The sequence below is a fragment of the Musa acuminata genome, chromosome BXJ1-2 (genome assembly GCF_036884655.1).
Source record: "Musa acuminata AAA Group cultivar baxijiao chromosome BXJ1-2, Cavendish_Baxijiao_AAA, whole genome shotgun sequence".
NCBI classification, from domain to species: domain Eukaryota; kingdom Viridiplantae; phylum Streptophyta; class Magnoliopsida; order Zingiberales; family Musaceae; genus Musa; species Musa acuminata.
Genome location: NC_088328.1, coordinates 26,836,344 through 26,861,129, shown reverse-complemented (window position 1 = coordinate 26,861,129; position 24,786 = coordinate 26,836,344). Strand labels below are relative to the sequence as shown.

The 24,786-nt window shown below is 39.8% G+C and overlaps 3 protein-coding genes and 1 long non-coding RNA gene across 4 annotated transcripts; 1 reads left to right on the top strand and 3 right to left on the bottom strand.

Moving 5' to 3' along the window:
• Positions 1 to 2,063: 2,063 nt before the first annotated feature.
• On the top strand, positions 2,064 to 3,779 carry LOC135606156 (lysine-rich arabinogalactan protein 19-like). Its single transcript, XM_065096991.1, has 2 exons — positions 2,064 to 2,644; positions 3,440 to 3,779. The coding sequence occupies exons 1-2, from the start codon at positions 2,090 to 2,092 to the stop codon at positions 3,512 to 3,514; spliced, it is 630 nt and encodes a 209-aa protein (XP_064953063.1). The 5' UTR covers positions 2,064 to 2,089; the 3' UTR covers positions 3,515 to 3,779.
• Positions 3,780 to 8,087: 4,308 nt separating this feature from the next.
• Positions 8,088 to 11,515, bottom strand: LOC135606159 (uncharacterized). Its single transcript, XR_010484704.1, has 2 exons — positions 10,853 to 11,515; positions 8,088 to 8,381 (listed from the first exon to the last, which is right to left on the bottom strand). It is a non-coding gene; the product is annotated as an uncharacterized LOC135606159 (long non-coding RNA).
• Positions 11,516 to 13,666: 2,151 nt separating this feature from the next.
• LOC135606153 (probable polyamine transporter At3g19553) lies at positions 13,667 to 16,097 on the bottom strand. Its single transcript, XM_065096986.1, has 2 exons — positions 14,936 to 16,097; positions 13,667 to 14,438 (listed from the first exon to the last, which is right to left on the bottom strand). Exons 1-2 carry the CDS (start codon positions 15,937 to 15,939, stop codon positions 13,985 to 13,987), a joined length of 1,458 nt encoding a protein of 485 aa, XP_064953058.1. The 5' UTR covers positions 15,940 to 16,097; the 3' UTR covers positions 13,667 to 13,984.
• Positions 16,098 to 23,499: 7,402 nt separating this feature from the next.
• Positions 23,500 to 24,601, bottom strand: LOC135606151 (LOB domain-containing protein 37-like). Its single transcript, XM_065096982.1, has 2 exons — positions 24,290 to 24,601; positions 23,500 to 24,204 (listed from the first exon to the last, which is right to left on the bottom strand). Exons 1-2 carry the CDS (start codon positions 24,471 to 24,473, stop codon positions 23,759 to 23,761), a joined length of 630 nt encoding a protein of 209 aa, XP_064953054.1. The 5' UTR covers positions 24,474 to 24,601; the 3' UTR covers positions 23,500 to 23,758.
• Between the last annotated feature and the right edge of the window lie 185 nt (positions 24,602 to 24,786).

Here is a 24,786-nt window from a genome sequence, read left to right as displayed (position 1 = left end):
GGCCTCTGTGCTGGTCATGTTAATTTACCTTAAGAAACTGTTTTGACGAGCCAGGAATAGTGGTAGATATAACTGCAGGAAACATGGAAATATTATTACCTGGGGGCATGAGTCTGGAAGAGACCCCCATGTGGTTCCTTATTACATTTAAATATTTATTTGTCTGAGCCCTTTTCAGTTGCAGGTTGTGCATTTGAATTTGATATCTACATGCATGCATATGGTGGGTGGTAAGTAGCATGCATCTCCATCTTTTCCTCATCATCATGCTGCTTCCAAGCCATGGTTATTAATGAGCATGCTCTCTTTGTTCCAGTAGGTCAATGTATATGCTTGATGGGAGGTGTGCCCTGGGGAAGAGAGGCCACTTGACCTAATGAGATGCAGGTATGTACTTGGTACCCTTGCAGTTATGTTTTATTACTACCCTTCAAATAAGGAAGACTCAAAACTTTTTGACTTCATGTTGCCACTGAAACCTTTTATTATCCTCTATATCTTCAGTAATTAAGCTTATGTTTCTAAATTAAAACTCTACTTTAAAAGAGCATGCAAAACATGTTTTGGCTGTGATGCATAAGCTATTCAGTTTTGATACAGAGCTTTTAGGTGCTTGGTGTAATTTAAACCTTTGAACTATCATCACCATCTGAGCAACAATAGAACAGAAGTAATGATGTGCCATACCGCAACACTGTCTACCTGATCACAGCTCACATTGGCAGAACGGTTTGTGAATGATGGCAGCACTGCCATGTTTCTGCGATCTGAACTTGAATTCATTTCTCAGCAGGGGAGGGAAAAGGATGATCTCCGTGGTGAAAAATCTGGCCAAGGACGAGAAGAATAAATGTGTGGTGGATCGAAGCGAGGGTGAGAAATCATTGAATGAAGGGTACAAGGAATCTCGAGGATGAGAAAGTTGCTGATTGTGCCAATGAGTTAGAATTGCTCTGCTTGTCCTCCGAGCGAAGAAGCGAAATCATTTTACGAGTAGGAGACATGTCCAATGCCCTGAGAAGAGAAATCATTCAACGCATGCGCTCTGCTGCTGCTAACTCGATTACTTTGGACGAAACGAGCGTGAGGAACAGATAACTGACACCAATCAAGTGGCTGATTGAGACTGCCTACAAGAATTCATGTCTCGGGCTCGAAAGTGTATTGTCATCTTTCTTTCTTTTTTCCCCTTTGTTTTTTGTTGAAGTGCTCGACCATCTTGATTGAGGCATCTCAACAGCACGCATCTTTTTGCGTGTTCGTCCATCCAATTTTAGTAAACAGCGACAAGTTGCTCAGTTGGAGTAGGAAAATTACTCGTTAGAGAAAACATGTTGAATCAAGAGAATGAGTATCGTTGATATTATTATCTTCTTTCTTAACAAAAGGAATGGTTTTGAGGAGGATGAAGCAACACATACATACTGCATTGTTATTATCAGGATCTAATAGGGATACAAAAGCATAGTGCTTGCTGTTAGATGTCAAATTGATCAAAACAAGTGCACACCGAGCTGACAAACACATTTATCAGTCTTTTGCATTCATCATCACAGCCAAACAAACTTTGATAGATCAACATCACAGGACTTGGTGGCACTTTTTGTACACGTTTAGCACCCTCGTAAGGGAGCCCAAATCCTGATGGGCCAACTCTCATCCGCTTACGGGCTATTATTGGCTTCCAATTCGATCATCCATGTCGGCCTGATCCCACCACCACGCACACACGGGCAGAAAGCCTTCTTCCTCATTGGCCGCCACAGCGAGAAGCAAAGCTGAATCCCACGCACCCGCAAGTAGCAGCTGCGAGAAGCAAGTGTTACGGGCCCCTTCGTTTATTTGTTGCTCTCTTTACTTCTCTTCCTCTGGTGCGGATCGTCTATGAATGCTTTTTTAATATAAACTATGCTTTTGGGTAGCATCGACGTCCACTAAGATGCGGTTAACCAACTTCCTGAAATGTGAACGGTTCGATGACTGTCGCATCATTTGGTAGTTGGATAGGATCCGACATATTAGAAGCTCCACCCGCTATATATGAACTCCCTCTGCACTCTGTTGCACACACACTCTCTGTTGAGGAAACATGGATCGGCTCACCGCTCTCGCCATCGCCATCGCCGTCCTCGGCCTCGCCCTCTCCTCCGCTGCCGCCCAGTCGCCGGCCTCCTCACCAACTGCTACCCCTCCCACCTCCTCCTCCACCTCCGCGGCCCCCGCCAAACACACCACCCCCGTCCCCGTCGCAGCCCCCGCTGCTTCCCCCACCAAGTCCACCGCCCCCGCCCCCGCCGTTCCATCACCCCTCGCATCCACTGCCCCAGCTCCAGTAGCTGCACCCCTCTCCTCCGTTCCCTCTGCGTCTCCTCCCACCGCGTCCCCTCCTTCCGACGCTGTCCCTCCGCCCACGCCTGTCCCCCTCAACTCACCACCTAGCCCTCCACCTGCATTGCCTCCCCCCGAGCCGGCAACGGCCCCTCCGAAACCCGCCGAGGTCCCGGCGGCGTCACCACCGAAACCGAAAAAGAAGGGCGTCACCCCGGCCTCGTCGCCAGTAGCAACCACAACGCCGTCGACACCAGCTTCGTCCCCATCTTCCGAGGCAGCCTCCCCCGGGCCCAGTGGTTCTGCTGCTGACACGGTACGCTTTCTATCTCTCTCTCGCGTACCGTACCCTCCCATATATCGGTCGTCGGGTTCCGACTCAGACCGTCGCCGCGACCCCTTGCCGGGGTCGGACGGCACCCGCACTGCCCTACAACGTGCGGCTAAATCCTAGCCGTTGGAACGGGCGCAGCCGCAGCGCGTTCACCGATCGCCGCGTCCTCTTCGCACGTGCCACATGCCCCGAGGTCACTCGCCCACGGGAGCTTGGACAAGCGTCTCATCGCTAACTTGCGCCTGCCATTAATTTCTCCGACACCGCAGTCGCCAGCTGTGTCCGGAACCGGAACTCAAATACCTATTTACAATGTAGCTCTCTGCAAACCTTGAAGTCCGGTGTCACCATTCGCGCTACACTACTTTCTAGCTGTGCATTCTCGCGGGCAGACGAGTTAATTGGTTACCAAAGTGGGGCCCGAAACTACCCCGACCACAAGCAGCGGGTAAGACGGTAGGTTAAATGAAAAAAGTAATTTTAACAGTTCTATAAGCACCTCGGGGTGTACATTTCGTGAAGAAAAAATCTGGGCCGTCGGTTGTCGCGCTCGGTCACGTGATCCGTGCTCGTTCCTCGAGATTCCCATTTTCCTTTATTCAAAAGGACAAATGCTTAATAAAAACCCGAGCCAATTAAAGACGGTAATTAAAATAAGACAGTGACGGAGATCCTCGAGATGGGACATGTGTCAGCTACCTGCTCCCCTATCACCTTCCGAGGAAGGTGTCAAAAATAGTAGATAATGCTGCATCATTTAATTTCATTTCTATGCAGAGCGGAGCAGCGAGCGGCGTGGGGAAGATGATGAGCTCGGTGGCGGTGCTGGCCGTTGCCATTTTGGTCATTTAGACTATATATGACATGACCTGATATGATATGTTTCGCGTTTAATAGGGTTATAGTTTATTTTTAGTCGTTATTTGTCGTGTCACCAAAGTATCCCCGTTATGATGGACCTGTTTTGGTCACCCGTGTTAGATGTTTGGCTCACTTGATTGAATGGGCTCTCTCTCCTTGGGTAGGAGAACATGCTTGATTCTTTGTTTTGAGAGGAGGGGACTCTGTTGGAGATTGATTGTTCTGCTTGACATGATCATTTGGATCCATTTACTTACACCTGCTACTTCTGCCTTTGTTCTGCCTGGTGCTGTGTGGATCGTGTACCTCGGTCCATTTCTTGCTGACAGATGCTTTATTGTGGTGCCAAGATTTGTGTTTGTTCTCGTGTGATGTTGCGATGCCTTCTCATGAGTTTGAGTCGAGATTTTTCCGTCTCATAGTTTGAGTACGAAAACGTCGGTGATGTTTAAGCCGGCCTCGCATTCCTTGGACACTATAGAAGTCATCTCCACTTTCCCTCTCCGGCTTTAACGCAGCAAGAAGTACTCGATGCATGGGCGACAACCGTCAAGGACCAGTGGATTCACAGGGAAGGCAGCTTTGATGGCCAAAAGCACCTAAGCGGACGACAAGGCATGACATAAATCATCGCCCAGAGGAATCGAGAAGCACTTTGTAGGTACAAAGTCTTCCAGACAAAGTATTCCACGGGAAACGCTGTAAAAGCTAACGAAGCCTTCCTACATCTTGAGAAATATGAAGTCTTAAGAACGGTCCAATATCCCAATACATGAAGATTAATGTACACAAAAGGGCAAGAGAGTGTCGAGCACATCATATGGACTTTTGTCGTTGGGCGGGCTTTCGACGGGTTGTTACAACTTTGAGATTCGTGTTGGGTTACGTAAGAAAGAACAGAACAATCTAGACGTCCACCGGATCAATCTTGCTCGAATGCATCAGATAATAAATAGGGACGTCGTCATCTCACCGTCCCCTTCACTGACAGTCTCGCTCCCATCGATGACGTCATTACCGCATAGACTTTTATTGTTTATTTATTTATATTATTATTCGATCTCCGAAGAGGTGCGACGACGATCCCACGTCGCTCGCGGTTACGAAGGGAAAGAGCGGGTCGACATCGCCACGTTGGCATGTTCAAATATTGGGTTTCCCGCCTCTTCGAAGCCCTTTTCTTGAACCCCTTCGCTCTTGGATCCATTGCCTCCTCCAATCTCTTCTTCTTCTTCTTCTTCTTCTCCGTATCAAGATCCCAATTCTTGAGGAGCAGGATCCTTCCGGAAGTGGTCTTGAGCCCCCGTCGTGGCTGATGGAACAGGAACCAAGGCGAGACGGTATGGTCCGACGGAAGACCGGCGAGTCCATCTCATCCCCGCCTCCTCTCAGGTCGGTTCCCTTCCTTTAAACCTGGGAACCTTCCTTCCCTTGATCCATCTCATCTTCGTCTCCTGATCAAGATCCCCGTCCTTGTCTTTCGAGATGCTTCCAAAGATGGTAGCGCACCGCGATCGAGGCTGCTGGAGCACGACGACGATGGGCCGGTGATGGACTGCTGGGAAACCGGCGACTCCTCGTTATCTCCACCTCATCTCGGGTCGGTCACTGCCAGTAAACCTAGGAACCCTTCTCCTCTACTGATCGGGAACATCGTTCTTGTCTTTCAAGATTCTTTCAGTGGCGGTAGCGCACCCCGATGACGAACGTTGGAACTCGAGGATGACGACCAGCTTGGACGACGGCCCAGAAGAAAAGTGGGTGATCATCTTCTCCTTGATCTCTTTCCAGGTCTGTCACAATCCCCTTGACCGATTTGTTCTTTTCCTCCATTCTTCTCGTTGTTCCTAGTAATCATTAGATCTTAAAGAACATATAATTTCTCCCTTAGTTTTGGGGCTGATCTCTTGTAGAATGTTTACTTTTACGTGATATTGTGAAATTATGGGAACGAAGGTTGGTTGTGTATGAATGGGAAGTCTGGGAGTGGTCATCGCCTCTGGTTGTTCATCAACTAACAACGATGAATCTTTGACTTGGGGATTTTATGAGATTACGTATATGGGTCATCTTTAGTCTTTGATAACCCTTGAGGTGCTCTACGTTGTTGGGTAGTGGAAAAGTGGTAGGACTTGCAAGAATAAAGAAAGATCTAGTGGTGCATTATTCGATTTACAGCACCATCTTTAACTTTTCTGATATCTTGAGTATAACACAAGTCATTGAAAAATGGTAATCAAACTATTCTACTTTATTGTGGTGCCCTCTTTCTAAAACTCTAAAAGTTATTCATAATTTTAAAGAAAGAAACCGATGTGCGGATTGATTACCTGATTTTGCTCGATCAACTAAAGAATTTTTTTTGCTGAGGGGCCACTGGCTCTTCAACAAAAATTGCTCTATTCCATTATATTGAATTCCACTGATTTTGGATGTGCTGAATTGCTGTGTGGTAATAAAAAGTGTTCAAATGTCAACAAGGAAACCTCACTAATACATGGCACTTCTTTTGCCTCCTAAATGGATGATGCTCTGCTGGAAACTAAGTCAGACAAAGTTAAGGAATTTTATTTAATCTAGCTTTTTTGTGCAAGCAAATCTTTCTTTCCATTTTCTTACTGCTTACAGAATAATGTTTCCTTGAGATTTAATTATGTTGTAGTTTTATGTTCGACTTCTTTAAGGTGCTTACTACTGCTACGCTACTCTTTAGCAAGTATCTTAATACCTTGATGTATATAAACACTGTTATGAAATCTTTGTGCATTGTGCTTATTGTCTTTTTTTAAATCTCAAGAATTTCAGGTACTTTTTCTTTAGGGTTTCTTGTTGGGTTAATATCATGAGTAGTGCAGGGATTCTCGTGGTTAAGTATTTATTTATACATAAAAATGCATTTCATTAACTGATTCTTTACTTCCTTGATTACTCCCAAGGTTCACAAATTTTGAGATTGTTTCTCCGTTAGTGCTTTTCACATATATTTAGCCTTATAAAGTTTGAAGCTAGTGTCTCTACCTTAATAACATTAATATAGAGTTTATGTGCCTCCGAATATTAATATGCTTTACATAGACCCTTCCCAGTAATATTAATATTAATATGTGTATATATATATATATATGTGTGTATATGTATAATCAAAAAATGAGGGAGAGTAAGAAACCTTTTTTCATCGTGAGCTAAATTGTGGTGACTTGGAAGAACATTGGTGTGAATAATGATTTAGGTTATTTGTTATCGTAATTTAAAATGGTTTCTCAAATGGAACATTGGTGTCTTGGATACGATTATGAAAACTGCGTTAGATTGAGTTTGAAACTCCTGCCTATTTTATGATAGCTTTTCTTATTATCCGTTTTATAAATGGTACAAAACACTTTGGCTAAAATATTGTGCGTGGATGATCTTGCAGCAAAGGAACATTCTTGGTTCCATTAGCTGATGAAATATTTATAGTTTGTGTTATCTTAGTCACTATAAAATTTCAGCCTTTACTAATGTCATTTTGATTGGTGCAGCCCAAAAGGTTTATTTTATATGATTAGCTTGGAAATTTAAGCATAGATGTCACCAATAATTAGAATCTCAATCATGTAGGAATATAACGAGGTTTGGATTTATCTTAATTTGGGGAAAACAAACCAAGCTTGCTCTCAACAAATAGGTATAACTCTATTATTGACAAATTTGATTAAAGAACGTTACAATTTCAAAAAGAAATTGAAGAAATGGATAAATAAGATGGAAACGGGGAAGAAAAGGGTGGGCGGAGGGCGGTCAATGTACTTTTTAAGTTTTGATCCATAATCGTTGTAAAGAACATATCGGGGATTCTTCCGAGCCCGTTTTGTCCTTTAATCATTTCTTTAAACATTACGTGTCTACCAAGAATCATTTCTTTCGAACTTTCAGCTCTGCACAGATGTCATCGAATCGCGGCAACCTAAAGGTGGCAACGATGTGGTGCAAACTGCCAAAATTTACATTGCAATTGCGCTTTACATTACTGCCAAATTCACGAATAATTTAAAGGAAAAAATAACGCACACTCTGCGACGGCATCTGTTTGTTTAAAAAATTGTTAGACGAAAAATGTTTTGAGTTGAAAATACTAAAATGAAACATAATTATCACTAATCTAATTAAAAAATACAAAATTTAAAATTTAAAATTTCCTCTTACTAATTTTGAGTTTTAATTACAAATTTGAATATCTAATTGTGATTGCAATTTTCAGGTTATCTAATTGTCAACAATTGAATATTTATATTATTTCTCAAAATTGTTTCAAATTTACTTGAAATTTATTTAAATCTTTTGTTTAATTTTTCAATAATCACTTTATTTTTTATATTTTTAGTTTTTGCCTCCAAAATTCTGTTGGAACAAAATATAAAAATAAAAATAAAACTTTTAAGACAAACTTTTAAATACCCATTTTCTTTTCTTATATTGGATTTCAAACATTGGTTCAGGATCATTGTAACTTTCTGATATTACTTTATCACTAAATTTTCCACAATTTGTTCTTTGAAAATTTTATTCATTGTAACTCAAAAACTGTAAAATAAGTTTTAGATGAACCATTTAATATATTTTTAAATTAATCATTAAATTGTAATTTCTTTAACAATCAGATGGAAATATCGACTGCTAGTGGTTTCCCTGGAGTTGCCCGCATAACGAAAACTACGAAGCAAAAAATATGAAAAAGAAATCATGCCTAAAACTAGAAAAACAGCATGGAAGCATTGGACCAGAATTGCGACAGATCTAATAAACAGCGCGCAAGCGTGGCTAAATGTTGGCCACACCATCAGCACAAAGTGCCTTGGATCAGCAGCCTCACCTGGACCTGTAACATAATAATCCAAAAGAACTAAGTTACAATCTGGCAAGGCCGGAAAGTGTTATATTATGGATTGTTGCATTATGTCATTTGATAAATGCGTACGCATATGATCAATTTATAAGTAACAATGCCTATTGATAAATAGGCATTGCCTAAACTGATCAATTTATAAGTAACAATGCATCATCTCCTATAATCACCAATATTTAGTCGTCAATATCATTGCCTAAACTGATCTATTATTATCGTGGCTTTGGAAATCGGATGCCCCCAAAAAAATCAGTACCCGATTTTTTTTATCGACAACATCAGCCTTCGAAATATGATAACATCATGCACAACAATCTGGACATTTACATAACAACAAATATAAAAGAATAACAGAAACACAAAAGTAACAAATGTTTACCTCAAAATCGTAGGTAATAAGCAACAAAAGTTACTTGAAAAAGTAGACCAAATCATGGCATAACAAGGCATATAGAAAGGTAATAACAGTATTGAAGATAGTAAATATAATATCAAAAATGTTAGAATAATCTAAAACTTAAGTTTTCTGAAATCCAAAAATATGAATTAACAGTATTCACAGGCTTGAGGATCTTGATGATGCAATGCTTGTTGTTGGAAACATGTATGTCATCAAAGACCTCCGAGGAACAAGACTTCTACAATTGCAAGGTCTAGTTGAGTCCATATATGCACGGCCACCGAAAAGAAGCAACTTTACAGTGACACCTAAGCTCACCCTCTAGTAAGGGAAAAAAAAAATTCCAAATAAAAATTAATTGAGAACTGCATGACTTTAAATTACACTACTAGTATATAGCAATGCGATAAATGTCTTCCAATCAAATATCCTAACGAAAATTGTTGTTTTTTCTTTCATATGCTGAGCCAAAGGTGCAAGGAATTCGGACCTATCCCTAAAGGACGCTTAGTAACAAAAGAATCATGTTAACACCCAAATTAATTTAAAATAAGAACAATGGTGTTCACCAAACAACTGCAAAGAATCCCTGGAACAAAAAGAAAGCTAAGAATCCAGTAGAAGGGGCATGAGGACCATGATTCAGCATTAAGCATGAACAATGATTGTGCAACGTAGAGACTTCTGCAAACTATTCACGAACAACTACTTTACAGTTCCTATCAGACAAAAATCATAACATCAATTCCATTGTGAAAGCAAATGTTTGTCAGACACCAAGCATCTAGCAACAGAATACAGACGACACTAATTGAGATGAATCTAAATGGTTTGGTGAAAACTAATAAAAATAAATGATAACATCCATGCAGTACACCATATTTTCACAATCAAAACTAGGGTCATTGTATCACCAAGTTCTTCATGAACTCAAAATCCTTTAGGGTTTGGACACTAACTATAAATAATAATCTGTAACACAAGGAAACTAACAATCGACCAAGAGACATGTCAAAAGTAAAGCGACCTGAAGACTGATTAAACTACAGCATATGAAATCTGTGGAATGCAAATCACAACAGCAAAAATTCAAGGTGACAAATACAAAGAAACAAATCGGGGCTAGGCCTTGATTTGGGTTTCAGAGCAATGAACATCCGTATACTACAAATAAATTCTTTATCAAATAAGGGACTAGAGTTCCTTGCAGCTCTATCTACATAAACTATAAGTAAGAATCTGAAACATGATAACACAAGAAAATTAACAATCAACCAAGAAACATGTCAAAAGTAAAGAGACCTGAAGACTGACCAAACTACAGCATCTGAAGTCTGTGAAATGCAAAACACCACAGCAAAAATTCAAGGTGACAATCAGAAAGAAACAAATCGGGGCTAGGCTTTGATTAGAGTTTTGAGAGCAACAAACACCCATGCACTACAGATCAATTATATATCGAATCAGGGATCAGGGAGCCTGACAGCTCTTTAACATCAGAATTATCAATCAACCAAGAAACATGTCAATGTACGGAGACCTGAACATTGATTAAACGACAACATATAAAGTAAGTCTGTGAAAGTGCTAAAAGATCAGCACGGAAAAAAATCCAAGGTGACGATTAAAAAGACACGATCAGGGCTAGGCTCTATTTAGGATTTCAGAATCAAGAACGAACACCCATGCACTATAAACTAACTCTCCAAATTAGGGTTCCTTATAGTTCGGAATTTCTTCCTAAACCCAAAAAATATATGAGGTCGATTACCAACCATAAACAAGAACATGAAAACACCAGGAATCTAGTGATTGATCTAAAAATACATCAAAGGAGACTTGCAGGGCGATGGAACTATAGCATACAAAATTTGTGAGGATGCTGAAGGATCATCACAATCCAAGGTGGTTTGTAACTACTAGATGAAAGAACTATGGAAAGGGTTGCCCATCTATCATAATGTTTATCTCAATCAAGACATAATCAATCAAGATTAAACCAAATCGGGGTTAGGCTTGGAGAAAGATTCAAGATCTTGCATACCCCCTGAACGGTGAGGGATTCGTAATCCCAGCACTCTGTGGCCCGAGGACGACGATGTCGGCGTGGACTCGGACACTGGATATGGTGATCCGACTGTCGCCCTCGCGGAACTCGATCTTGCCCTCAGGAACGGCGTTTCGGACATCGCCGACCGATAGCGGAGACCGCGAGCCTACCGGTTGCTCCAGGAGGTATACGAAAAGGATCACGACAAGGAACCGGCGATCGGGGAAGTATCTCGTTCACGCTCCCTCATCGCCTTCTCCCTCGCTACGCCCGAACCTAACCTAACACACACACACACACACACACACACTCTCTCTCTCTCTCTCTCTCTCCCCCACATCGCTGATTCCCTTCTTCCCTGCCGAATTCTTGAAGTCTCATCGCTTCTTCCCCGCCCTCCGCTCATACCGAACCTGAAGTGTCTCCCTCAAGTATATATAAACGCACCCTCCTCGATCGCGATTGAGCTCTCTCGACCGTTGATATTGTTCCAAAAATCGAGAAATAGAAAAGCTTCGACGGTCGAGAAGTTTCTGTGGTTTCCTGGTTGGGGAAACGAACGCTAACGCCGCGTCGGGTAACCTTACATATGGTTATGGGTACCAACTTGCGCGACGCACGTCTCTTCCTCGTGGGACCTGACATCTGTCGCTTCGCGGTTGCATGCGGTTTAGGCTAAGTGGGACCCGACGCCTATCCCTAGGCATGACTTGGTTATTCGAAGAATATTCGAATAAACGAATCAGAATATTAATTAATTTAGGATCTGACAGATAAAGAAAATATAATATCCAGAGTCCCAGGGGCAAACATGCTATTCCCAAAGTCGGTAAGGATAGATATGTAAGAATAGACATTTTCATAATGTTTCCTTATGTTTGAATATTAATTATATTACATTCTCAGGTTTTCAGAACCCCAATTAAACTTGTAAAGGTAGCCAAAGCTTTATCACTTAGTCATCACATCTCATCAACTTTCAAGAACACCTAACAAGGAGAGGGCTTGTGATGTTCCATACGCAGCTGCCAGCCTATGACACACTTTGCTTGACAACAATAAAACCAATTACATTCCAACACGTAATGATGTTCTTGCTTAAACATGAAGGCAGTGTTGCAATTGAGCTTAGCAAAATAGTCATGACAGCTGTGATTAACATATGAGAAATTTTCTATGTAGGTAATCCACAAAGCATGGATAGTAACATGCTAGTTACATGAGGTTCAATATATATATACATATATATAGCCCATTATCACCTCAATATTAGGCAAAACCCATAAAAAGATAAAGGCTCAGATAATCTATCACCCTTCTATCCACGCGAATAGAAATCCAAAAGATAACTTGGGTCAATTATCGAGCTACCTTACTTACGAAATATTTATAAGAATATTTTTAAAAATCTAAGGATAGCTCATGTCGATTACAAACTATCTCCCTGGTAAAATATTCATAGAAATATTTTCAAAAGTTCAAGACGTAACTTGGATCGATTATGAACTACTTTCCCTATGAAATATTTGTAAGAATATTCTCGAAAGTCTAGAGGACAGCTCGGATCGATTACTCATCGTCTCCCTTATAAAATCTTTTTGAAATATTCTTTCTTTCTTAAAGTCAGTATAAAAACGTACATTTAACTCTAGATAGTGGATGAATATCAGTGTTGACTTAAATATCGAAAGGATCCACTCAACCTCCCAACCCTAGTTTTTTGTGCAAATAATGAGTCAAGAGAAATCACATTTTATTTTATACGATTCCTCGCATACGAATCAAGACAGCTAACGAAGACATTAACGATATTTTTTTCTAACATATTAAAAAGAATTTTACACAAGAAAAGAAAGATCAGCATCTTTCTCAATTCTCAATTCCATAAAATGGTGACCATTTAATAGATCTTTGAGTACCAGTGAGATACCATAATGTATCTACCCTCTCTTTAAAGTGCAAAACACCGAATATCATTGTAAGGTAAAGTGGATAAACTCCGCTTTGATCATCAGAAGATTGGACGCTCTACTGACATAGGAAACTAAGAACAAATGTATCAGTAAATTCTTTCTTCAGATTCATATACTCTATGCCAAGGTAGAAGACACCATTCTAAGAGCCAAAACTTTTAAGGATACCTGTCATACTTCTAATGCAAAACAAAAGCATAGAAGTTACCAAGATCATCTATAATCAAGAAACTAGAGATTCGTCAAATAGTCAATAAAAGTTCTCATTGTTAGAATATGCATACAAAATGCACAAAATTGTAAAAGTTACTAACAGAACAGGAATTCTATCACACACAGCATTAAACTACTTTCTACTCTCTGAAAACTATTAATATCATTGGATTCTACCCTGGACAATGACTGACCAACCTGCATACAGTTTAAGGTCAGAAGTGCTGCTAATTCTACTTTTCACTTCAGCAAATTCTTCAAAGCTAGGATGTTCCCCAACTCTTGTGTCCTCAGCTATTGTATCTTCTTACCATGATTAATATTTTTCCAAATAGCTTCTCCTAAAAGCAAGGCATATTTTCCGTGGATAATGTTTCGAAGTTTTCTCATGAATTCACTCACCTTTGTTCACATCCTGAGTACCAAATATAATCCTTCATCAGCTTTACCTGTCTCATTAATATTATCACTGCTAAGTATTATGCATTTCTTTCAGAATTTACGTCCAAACTCTAGGATATAATATGCTGCCATTTGTTTACTGTTAGCATCGGTAAGTACTAATTGATGTCTTGTGATGGAAGAACTTGCTCATAGAAAAAAAAGAATAGCAACAAAAACATCATGTCAATTACGGAAATTTAATCACGAATGGAAAAGTTCATACATTTTGTCATAAAAAGATTTAATTGCCGATGAGTGCGTATAATCAAAATGTAAGAGGGAACTATAATGCTTTGCCAAACTTTGCATCCTTTACACACTGATATTTTGAGAAGGATACATAGCTTACCATAATGTGTTGTTATATTACAGGCCTAAACATATCAAGTATAAGTAGTTCCTGATACTTCAAATGTGCAGTTCTCTCTCATTCCTTTTCCAAGATGCCATCGAAATTAATCTCAAAGTCTTGTGGTTCCTTCTTGACACAAGAATGTCACGGCAAAAGGCTTACAGAAGCCTCATCAACAATTTCCTGATTTTGCACTGTAGGAGTGTCGGAACAGCTCTTGGGCAGCATGTTGATGAATTTAACACACTTTTTATTCCTCATGTGCTCTATGGCAGGATATATAAGAAACCCGATGAGCATGACACTTCCACTTACGATAAATGTCCTCATCGAAGCCAAACACATAACAAGGACAAGCAAAAAAGTGGGAGGTATGCAAAGAACCACCGCGCCAAAGGTTTCTACGGGAATCCTATATGGCCTGTGGAGATCCGGCTTCTTTATTCTGAGTTTTATGAATGCGGCAAACTCAAGAAGCATCCCCAGGGAGTACAAGAAATTAAGAAACTCTATAATCTCCTGAAAGCTCAACCATGATAATATTATGACCCCAGTTGCAGAGCACATGATGCTAATGGTCGGAGTGCCATACTTTGATCTACAAAAGTATCAATTTACAGTTGAGATTGTCATGCTATCACCGAATGTGTGCAAACTAAAAGCCACAAGTAATCATCAATCACAACAATGAAAATTTAAGTCTATCAAGTTTTAGAAAGAATTTCTTTTTTCCTCTAGAGAGTTTATTCCAACCTTATAGTAGAACCTTATTGCTCTCAGCCACAACCCAACGAATGTACTACACTAAAACTTAGAATTGGTTGAATGTCTTATCAACTAAGTTTAATCAAGAATTCAAATAATTTGGTGATCTTCCAACTTGTTTAAGTTTGTAAAGTCTTATCTCTTCGATTGAATACAAGTTTGGATGGCATTTCTCAATGATCCATAGCTTATCTAAATCCTGTAGTTCCCCTATCCAAAGTCAGGTTTTGGCTCAGGAATCATATTATCAGTAAGGTTTTTGAGCCAATTGCATGCAAAAGTCATTAACAGTAAAAAGCTTTTAGACATAGCAAGTAGATGGATGCTAACCTCTTTCCAAATATTGCCGGCAGCATCCCCAACTCGCTCATCCCGAGCAACTGGAAAGAATCGCTGCTCATCTCGGCCTCGAACAAGCCCATGTTGGACATAGCCGCGGCCGCCTGGATCCACCATCGGAGCCAGGCTCCCCCAATCACCATCCCAACCTGGGCAAAGTACCCGTCTGTCCACTCCTCGGACGTGGACACATCTAGGGCCCCCGTGCCGGCGAGCAACGGGATCAGGTACGAAGCCATCACGAGGACGACGGCCCCGAAGATCGCCCTGGGGAAAGTCCGGCTCGGGTCCTCGACCTCGCCGGCGAGGGTGCTTGCCTTGTCCCAGTAGTTCAGGTTCCAGAACATGCTGTTGAAGTATCCCCTGAAATTGGCTCTTTGGAGATTTACGGCGAGCCAGCGGCGGGGGCGGATGCGAGGGATGGCGAGCAGTGACATGACGACAAAGGGGGAGAGGGAGAAAGCGGTGAGGGCGACGGCGGAGAGGCCGACGATGTTGAGGCCACGGTAGTTGAGGAAGGTGAGGGCGGCGGTGAGGACGAGGAGGGCCAGGGTACGGACGGCAGGGTGATCGAAGAGGGGGAGGGACTGGCGGAGGTAGTCGAGGAAGAGGACGGGGTAAAGAGCGTTGTCCATGGTGCCGCTGATCCACTTCCAGAATCCCTCCTGGAATCCCCAAAAGGAGCCGAAGGCGGAGGAGATCCAGAGCACGTAGCCGCCGTTCTCCGGGAAGCTGGCGGCGAGCTCGGCGGTGACGAGGGCTTCGGGTAGGCTCCACAGAAGGGGGAAGACGAGGAAGCCGAGCAGGGAAAGGAGGGGTCCGCCGCCGGCCGAGACGGAGTCTTCGACGCCGAAGGGGCCGCCGGAGACGTTGTAGAAGATGAGGGCGATCAGGGGGAGCACCGCGAGCTTCTTCGGCGGCGGTCGAGGAGGGATCGCGACGGAGGAAGGAGAGGAGGAACCATCCTCGGCGGCGGTGGCGGAGACCTCCCCCATCCGAGAGACGGACCTCCGATGAGCTATCTCGGTGGCTTTCTTATTTCTTCGATGTGAATTATTGAGGAAGATTGGAAGAATGGGGAAGGGGAAGGGCGTGTTACGTTGACAAGTTGCAGGGTGTGTGCATCGCAATTACTAGAAGGTTGCGGAGGGATTGGATTCCATACGACTGTGTCAGATTCTGTTTGACTTTTATATTGTAGAAGGAAAATATTGTAAAAAAAATAAAAGTTGGGTGAATTTTTAAAAAAATATCGAAGTTTTGATAACCAACTTCAAAAAAATTAGACAGTAATTTTTTTTTTATAAACGATGATTTTATCCTTAGATCATCTTTATCGTTGATGATGTTGACCAGAGAGCTAGCCATGCCAATTCAATTACACGCGAAGGGGAAAGGTGGACAATCGCAAATAAAAAAGAAGGGGTTGACAAGTGATAGAGGATAGGGGGATGAGAGTAATAAGCGAAGGGTAGGTAGGCCCATACATAAAGGCACCATAAGCAATTAATGACTATTCGAGATGAAAAAGGGTAGAGTCGTGGTTAGGTGCACATATTAACTTGCATGTGAAGGTGTAGACAACCAAGGAAGAAGGAGACGACAAACGATAAAAGATAGTAGGACGAAAGTAACGAGTGAAAGGCCCATGTGTAGAGGCACCTCAAGCAATTGATGATTTTTTGGGATGGAGGCGTGGTTAGACGCACTTACTAATTTATGCGTGAAGGTGTAGACAACCAAGGGCTCACATCCTCTTACGAGTAAAATGATCTTTTTACAACAGAGGCATTCGCAACCAAGGTAGAGCTACAATGGATCCAATAAAAAAAACTTGAGTAAAATAATATTTTCATGTAAAAAAAGCTTTTCATTGAAAATTTTAAAAGCTAGAAGGCTCTACAAGAATTTCTCAAAGCTAAATTTTTTTCTAAGAATTCATCCGTTTAAGTTAATATATATATATATATATATATATATATATATATATATATATATATATATATATATATATATATATATATCTAAAAATTTGTATATATATAATATAATTATATATAAATCAGTCTATATCACATTCTAAATTTTTTTTCACAAGATTATAATATCTTTTCAAGGTTACATAAAAAAGTTAAATAAATAAACATCAATTTATTAATATACATAAATTATAAATTATTTATTATAATTTATTTATTCATCAAAATAAAAATTAACTGTACTCATAGGTTTTATTGAAAAATATTGTAATGCTAACTCAAAAATAAAATCTAATTGGCTAAAGAAATGTATGCTTTCATTACAATTTGATATAGTGTTATTGGAAGACTATTTTCAAAACAAAAAATAATAAAAAATTAATAATGTTAAATAGTAACTTTTATAAGTCAATTGTAATATATATATATATATATATATATATATATATGTATATGTATATATATATATATATATATATATATATATATATATGTATATATATATATATATATGTATATATATATATGTATATATGTATATATATATAAATATGTATATATGTATGTATATATATATATATGTATATATGTATATATATATATATATGTATATATATATATATATATGTATATATATGTATATGTATATGTATATATATATATATATATATATATATATATATACATATATATATATATATATATATATATATATATATATACATATATATATATATATATAAGTCAATCATTAAGTGAATGAACTTTTAATAATAGATAGAGACAAATATTTCACACTCTCAATAGAGAATAAAATTGTGTCTCTCACCAATCAAAACCAATCAAAATGAAGACACGTTTTTCGCATGGAAGATCCATTCAACTACCACATTTGACCGTTCATTAGCTCCTAAAGTGAATCGCCCTATCTACCATAGATAAGAAAACAAATCATTTCATGTTAATCATACCCATATCGAAATAAAATAATATATTAAATTATTTTAATTTATCTTTCAAATATCATTAATATCAAATAGTCTCCAATTGAGTTGAACCTTAGCTCAATCAATCCAATTTAATTTAATTTCATTAAAACCTAATAAAACTAATATCTAATTCTCATTTTATCGATCTAAAACTACCTTAAAGTTATAGGACTATATTTAGTTTAATTTAAATTAAAAAATTTTGAATAAATCAAATCGATTCGAAAACATCTTAAATCGATCTAAACTAATCAATTTTGACTTAGTTACTAGTAATGTGCACTGCACTTAGCTACCCTGGATTACGGCTCAGCTTGTTGACTAGGCCTAATTTACGGGTTGTGGCTTATATAGGCTAAGCTTGGCTTGTTGGCTAATTTCAATCCAAATCCTAATCAATTTTTTTTTATTTCAAATTATAGTATCATGAAATTATAATTAAAATATTTAAATTATCAATATTAAGTAATTAAAATATAATAAATAATACTAGATTAAAAATATTAAATTATATAATGAAGGAAATAATATTTTTAATATAAGTATAATAGAAATCAAGTATTACAACTAGCATCGTACATGCAAGATAAAAATTTTAGAAATCACATGTAGCACAAATAATTAAAATATGATTTAATCTAACAATTTTAAACACGTAGAAGGAATAGAAAAAATTTTAGACTTGGTGAGGGATAAGAGATATTCCTCCCCTTAAATATCACATAAGATATTTTTTTATTTATTATATCTGAATTTTTATTTAATTTATTGATAAAAATAGTATCATTTAACTTGAAATGTTGAATATTTATTTTTAAATTTTATTTGCAAGAAAAATAAATAAATAAATATGCTTAAATGGGAGGTTTGATTATAATTTACTATAAAAATATGATTTAAATAAATATCATTATTGATTTATGATAAAAATAATAAAAATATACTTTTATATCAATTATAATATTCTTAAATAGAGTTACAGTGGCTTTGGCACCTCCACCAAAATACTATAGGTCTATTAAAACATATAACTGGGGAAAATGAATACAAAACCTAACATAAATCAGCTCATATATATATATATATATATATATATATATATATATATATATATATATATATATATATATATATATATATATATATATATATATATATATATATATATATCAAATGGGAACCTTTATTGGTTTGAAAATAAGAATAATTATGAAAATATTAATGTTAGTGGTGAAGAAATATATTGTTGACATCTTGGTTAGTCCAACATTATCTGAACTCATGTGTAAAATTGTTTGAGATACATTTGAGGTTGAAATATTGAGCTCTCGATATGTCTCGTATAAAAAGACTAAAGTTGAGAAATATTTCTCAACCTAATTTTTTCGATACCAAAGTTAGTAATATGAGATATACAGATGCAAACGCTAATATTCCAAAAAGATAAATTATTTCTCTAAAAAATTACTTTTATAATTGATTATAAATGGAGTAAAATATTTTATGAAATAATTTACGGCCTCTAATAGTCTCCTATTAACCTCTTATCCATATCGGCGAGAGGCAATCTATAATTGCCTCCCTCAAGACATTGTCCTGACAAGCAAGTGAAAGGTGTCATCCATTTTTTTTTTTAATCTTAATCATCAAAATTACATGTGAGATGACAATTGAGTGACTATATACTCTCTATCAATTAGTTATAATATTTTTTATGTCTTTATCAAAACATTATAAACATATATAAAATATTATAACCGAAAAACTTAGATTGATTCATGTAAATTGGTTCATAGGATATATCAATAGGTTTATCATCGTTATTTGCTTAAATGAACATTTTGATGCTCTTTGGAAAATATGAAAAAATACTTATGGAAAAAAAAAAACAAAGAAGAGAGACTTTACTTGAAATTTGTCCTAAAGTATATATATATATATATATATATATATATATATATATATATATATATATATATATATATATATATATATATATATATATATATAAGGGCAAATACTTTGAATTTAGCAAGAGTAAGTATCTAAAAGAAATCATGAAAAACGCACGTGCTCTCCACGTATAACATGAATAAAATAAAAAGAATAATACAGATGAACGGTTGCGATTTAGCTTGAAGATATACGCGGACGCTGATGCATCGAGGATTTGGCCTATCCGCCGAGTTGTACGTCAAACGTTTAAACGGACGCTCTTCACAATGATTGTGGCCGGTTGCGATTGCCGTCGCCGCCGCAACGACCGGCACCACCACGTTGAATCCTCCAGCGTCGAAGAAGAACAGTCCATCCTCAAAGCTTCCTCTACTTTCGTCTACCGGTCCTTTCTCCTCTTCTCCGGTTACTTTGCGGCGCTCCCACACTTTCTTTCTCTCGTCATGTCCGTTGGCACTGCATCAAACACCTGCCATTAACCAATCCCGACCGGCAAGTGCCCTGCTCTGCTACCATTGCACTATGTACCGTCACAACAACCCTCTACGGCTCCTTTCAGCATGATTTCTCTCTCCATCGAAGCAGCAACATTCGAACTTCCTCGCTTTTACCCGGTCGGAAGCCAACGCCCTACCGGTGTTCGGCCTATTGCGACCGTGGAACTGCCGCCGAGGAGACATGACCTTTCGACAACTCCACAGCCTTCGGTGACCACAGCTTCTCGCTCGTTGCCAATTTTGTGTGATGGACCAACAGCCGGTTGTGCTGGTTGCTGGAATTAACATCACCTGGCCACCTCCTCCCATCTTGTTGTGGCCGAGAAATCATGGTGAGTGACCCGCTTTCATCTACATTTCCGATACTGATCGTCTGCGCAATTGTAGAAATCTTTTAGACTTGTAGAAAGCTTGGAAATCTACGCTTCGAAGTCCTCTTTAACATTGTAGATTCATCAAATCCATTAACTGAGAACCAAACAACAACCTATGAGTCTCAAAACACTTAGATTGCTTCTTATGTCCTCGTTGTATTTGCATCAGATTCTTCCTGACATTTCTTGCATGATTGAAACAGTCTTCGGAATTCTATACCATCTATACTTATTTATATCAATGTTTTGTAGATATTGTAGGACACTTAAGCAATTTATATGAAGTTTAACCAATGATGTAACACATGAGAAACATAAGCATTCTATTATCTGAGAGATGAGGGCAGAGGGATCACAATGTCACTTGAAACTTTCCAGGTACTTCCAATTTTCTTTTCAGCTGCAGTATGTGAAGTTTAAAGTAACAAGAAATGTCAAAAGGAACCTTCTCACTTCTGCATATCCAATACTTGCATATCCAGGGTGTGTTCTTTTGCTGAATATTGGAGAGTTAATATCTGAGAAGATGCAAATGCTTCTTCTCTGTACCTTCAGGAAAGCATAAACAATCCTCCCAATTTCTTTGTTATCAGCAGTCTCTCTGGCACTTTTGTCTGGACATGGCCATCAGGAGATCTGTAGCTCATTTTTTCTCACTTCACTGGACTGAAACTAATTGTTCTTTGCTTGATGAGCCATGTCAGAGATCTTATATCAATAATAGTGGATGATCATGTGAAGCTAAATCACCTCAACTTTGTTTGGATTTGGATGTCCTGTTAATAGCAACTTTTGATCCAGGTTTGGTGGTTTGCTGTGGTACATGACACAATAAGCAGCAGATCAAGCCTGTTTGGTAGCCTGTTTCTTTTGGTCAAACCTCTTATGGACACTGATAAGTTGACAGTGAGACTAGCAATAAATGACTTATGCTGGGCTGTAGAAGAGAAGCCTGAGTGAACTGCCACCCACCTTATTATGCCTACGTATCACAAACAACACCCACATCTTCAGGAAGAAGATCAGGTCTCTGTGATGGTGCTTCTCATTAAATATTGGCAGAGCTACCAAAAGAACTTTCTGCAGAGCAAATTCAAGTTGTCCATGTGAAGGCATGATCTCATTTTCTCATGCCTGCCTCACATGACCTGTCATGGTGTACTCTCTGTACATGTATTATAAACCATCTCTTTGGGGTTGATTGGATATGTAGGTCCCAAGTGTACCTTGCTGATGCTGTACCAAGGGGCATCTTATCTGCTTCCGTTGGAGTCAACACTGGCTCTTGTGCATGGAAGGTGATATCTATCTATATAATACACATCTGTAATGGGATGTACTTAGTGGCCAAACTTGTTCTAGATTCTGAATTTTTTGAGTGGCAACACTTGTCTTTCCCTCAGGATTATTGTATTCACAAACTCCAGAGATAAGATGCCTTGGCTTGATGTTAGTCCTAAACAAGAGGTGGGATGTATTTGGGGCTATGACTATGAGAACTTCCAAAGGACAACATCCCTTGGGCATCCACAGAGCTGTGAATAAAAAGAAAGTGTGAATTCTGGAGGCCAAACTGAGTGGATAAGAACAGCAGCAGCAGCAGCATGCAGACCTAATCATTTGCCACTCAGATCCCAACTTGTTGGATAGACATGGCCTGGACCCCCACAAGAGAAAGAGCATGAGAAGATGGTCTTCTTTTTGGGCATCGATATCTCCAGCCATGTGCATAGACAGCTCCATCTGCTACCCATTACATTGTCAAGTTGACAAAGGCTGTCAGAGCACATATGACATCCCAAGGCAATATTAAATCTCAAAGAGTTTGATGCTCCATATCCCATAGGATAAAGCTGTGTGTAAATGTGATGGTAGTGAGAGGCACTTGTTCCTTGCCCAGATAGACACAGTCACCTGGACAGGATCTCTTTTCCAGAATGGAGGTGCTCATGCCACAGGATGTTGTGAGGTCTCATTTTAATGGCTGAAGAGCTCAGGAGGAGCACACATGCCACATATAAGGAGAGCCTGTCCATCTTTATCAGTGAGATCTTTTTTTCTTTTCTTTTTTTTCTTGTTTCAATGGAAACAACAAGAGGTTTGGCTTTCTTTTGGCTGCAGCATCTTCTTATTCTACTCATTCTACTCTTAAGTGGTGCACTGCATAGATAGACAATGGTAAAACAAGCAATGGAGATCTAGTGAGGCAAACAAGGATTCTTCGTTGAATAAATACATTGTCCCTTTCCTCCAAAGTTCACGGGGGCAAATTGCACCACCGGCTAGTCTTCAAAGTTAGATCTGATAATAATAATGATGAAAACAATAAATAACTTCTTTGCAGACTCCAACGCAGATAGCACTGAACTTTGTCGAATCTATTGGGACCTATTAATTAATTAGGTGATTAAATCCATCACTTTGAGGAAGCATTTGAGTAAGTGCTTGTGACGAAGCTTCCATTTATTTTCTCTCTCCATTTTCCCCATAGTTTGATTTGAATATAAAAATAAATATTGTGAAATTGATTTTGATCAAATCGATTAATCTTCTAAATTAGAAAAAGGGAAGAGACAGAAAAGCCATGAAGCATAATAATCATCTCAAATTTCGGAAAGAGAGAAATCTGCCATGGGATAAGGGTCTCTGCATGCATGGCATGTGAACCATCATGAACATGAACATCTCGGCTGGTTTGTCTCTCTTTCTTGCCTCTGTTTCTTCTGGTCGAATTCGATCAAAAGAAAATACAAGAAAAAAGAGGACAAAATATGTTTAATTACTTGGTGGCTTAAGCGGCCCAGCACAAGGACAAAGATTAATGGCACAGGCGGGAAGAACACACGCCGATTGTTTACACCCAGTGGATCAACACAAGTCATTTTAGTCGGAGGAAGAAGAAGCGAGGCAGATCGTCGGATTTCCTTTCCAGGGTGCTGTAACACCTTCACCGGAAAACCAGAAGCCGCCGATGATGTGTCCCATCCTTTTGGCACGACGACGATCAGCCGACGGATCCTTAGGCGAAGAGATTTAGAAGCGTCGGCTTCTCCTCTGCCGTTTTATCTCCGGCACATCCCTCGTTCGTCGTCGTCACCGAGCTCTCCGACGTTGCCGACGGCGTAGACGCGCGCCAATTGCCCTTCCCCTGTGCCTCCGGTGAACGCGGCATCAAGCAGAGGTCCAGATCGAACTTGGGAGACACCTTGCTCTCCGGATCCCTCGTCCTCTTCCGCGGCGGCGAGGAGGAAGAAGACGACGCCCCTCCCTTCTGATACCTGTACAGCTCCTCCACGTCGGCATCGCCGCCGAGTTCCAGCAGCGGTCGAATGGTTCCGCCTCCCAGCACCGTGTCCACCGCCGCCTGGCACAAGTGCCAGTTCCCGGTCCACAGCAGCCCCGTCGCGCCGTTGACCGGGTTGATGGTGCGGCCGCACGCCTCGTAAAGCAAGGATCGGAACGCAGCTGCATAAATGATACGGAGGAGGAAGCTTACGACCAGGGGGTTTTACTCTGTAGAGGTGAGCACCTATGAGGTGTACATGTATACCTGGGCGATGGGAAAGGGGGACGGAGGAGAGGAAGGAGAGGAGGGTGGAGCGGCCGACGAACTTGGCGACGAAGACGGTGGCGTGCGCCTGGGCGTCGGCCCCATCGATCCACTGTATGCACGGACGGAGGACGCAGGTGTCGCTGCAGCCCTTGCGCAGTACCCGGCAACCGCTGCAGCTCATCTTCTACGTATTTCTCATCAATTGCAATCGACTTCAGCAGTAGCTCTGCAACCGGGAATCACAGGACGATGGCTCCTTCTCCGTTGTAGCGTCGGATGTGTGGTGGGAAGTCACGGCCGAGGGGCCAAAGGAGCCCATTATATATACATCGAGCGAGAGAGAGAGAGTAACTTCCGAGGTTATGGGGCGGAGAGAAGCGGCTCCATGTCTCCGCGGAAGCCGGTGGTGGACGTCTCTGGAGACGTTTACACCGTCGGATTGCGTGATGGAGGGGGCGATCGGACCCGACAACTCGGCTGCTACGGACTCACTT

Excerpts from the sequence above, each read along its gene's own strand:
- LOC135606156 (XM_065096991.1), top strand. The coding sequence starts at position 2,090 with ATGGATCGGCTCACCGCTCTCGCCATCGCCATCGCCGTCCTCGGCCTC. Across the intron at positions 2,645-3,439 it reads GTGGTTCTGCTGCTGACACG|AGCGGAGCAGCGAGCGGCGT; the intron begins GTACGCTTTCTA and ends ATTTCTATGCAG.
- LOC135606153 (XM_065096986.1), bottom strand. The coding sequence starts at position 15,939 with ATGGGGGAGGTCTCCGCCACCGCCGCCGAGGATGGTTCCTCCTCTCCT. Across the intron at positions 14,439-14,935 it reads CCGGCAATATTTGGAAAGAG|ATCAAAGTATGGCACTCCGA; the intron begins GTTAGCATCCAT and ends ATACTTTTGTAG.
- LOC135606151 (XM_065096982.1), bottom strand. The coding sequence starts at position 24,473 with ATGAGCTGCAGCGGTTGCCGGGTACTGCGCAAGGGCTGCAGCGACACC. Across the intron at positions 24,205-24,289 it reads CCCCCTTTCCCATCGCCCAG|CTGCGTTCCGATCCTTGCTT; the intron begins GTATACATGTAC and ends TCATTTATGCAG.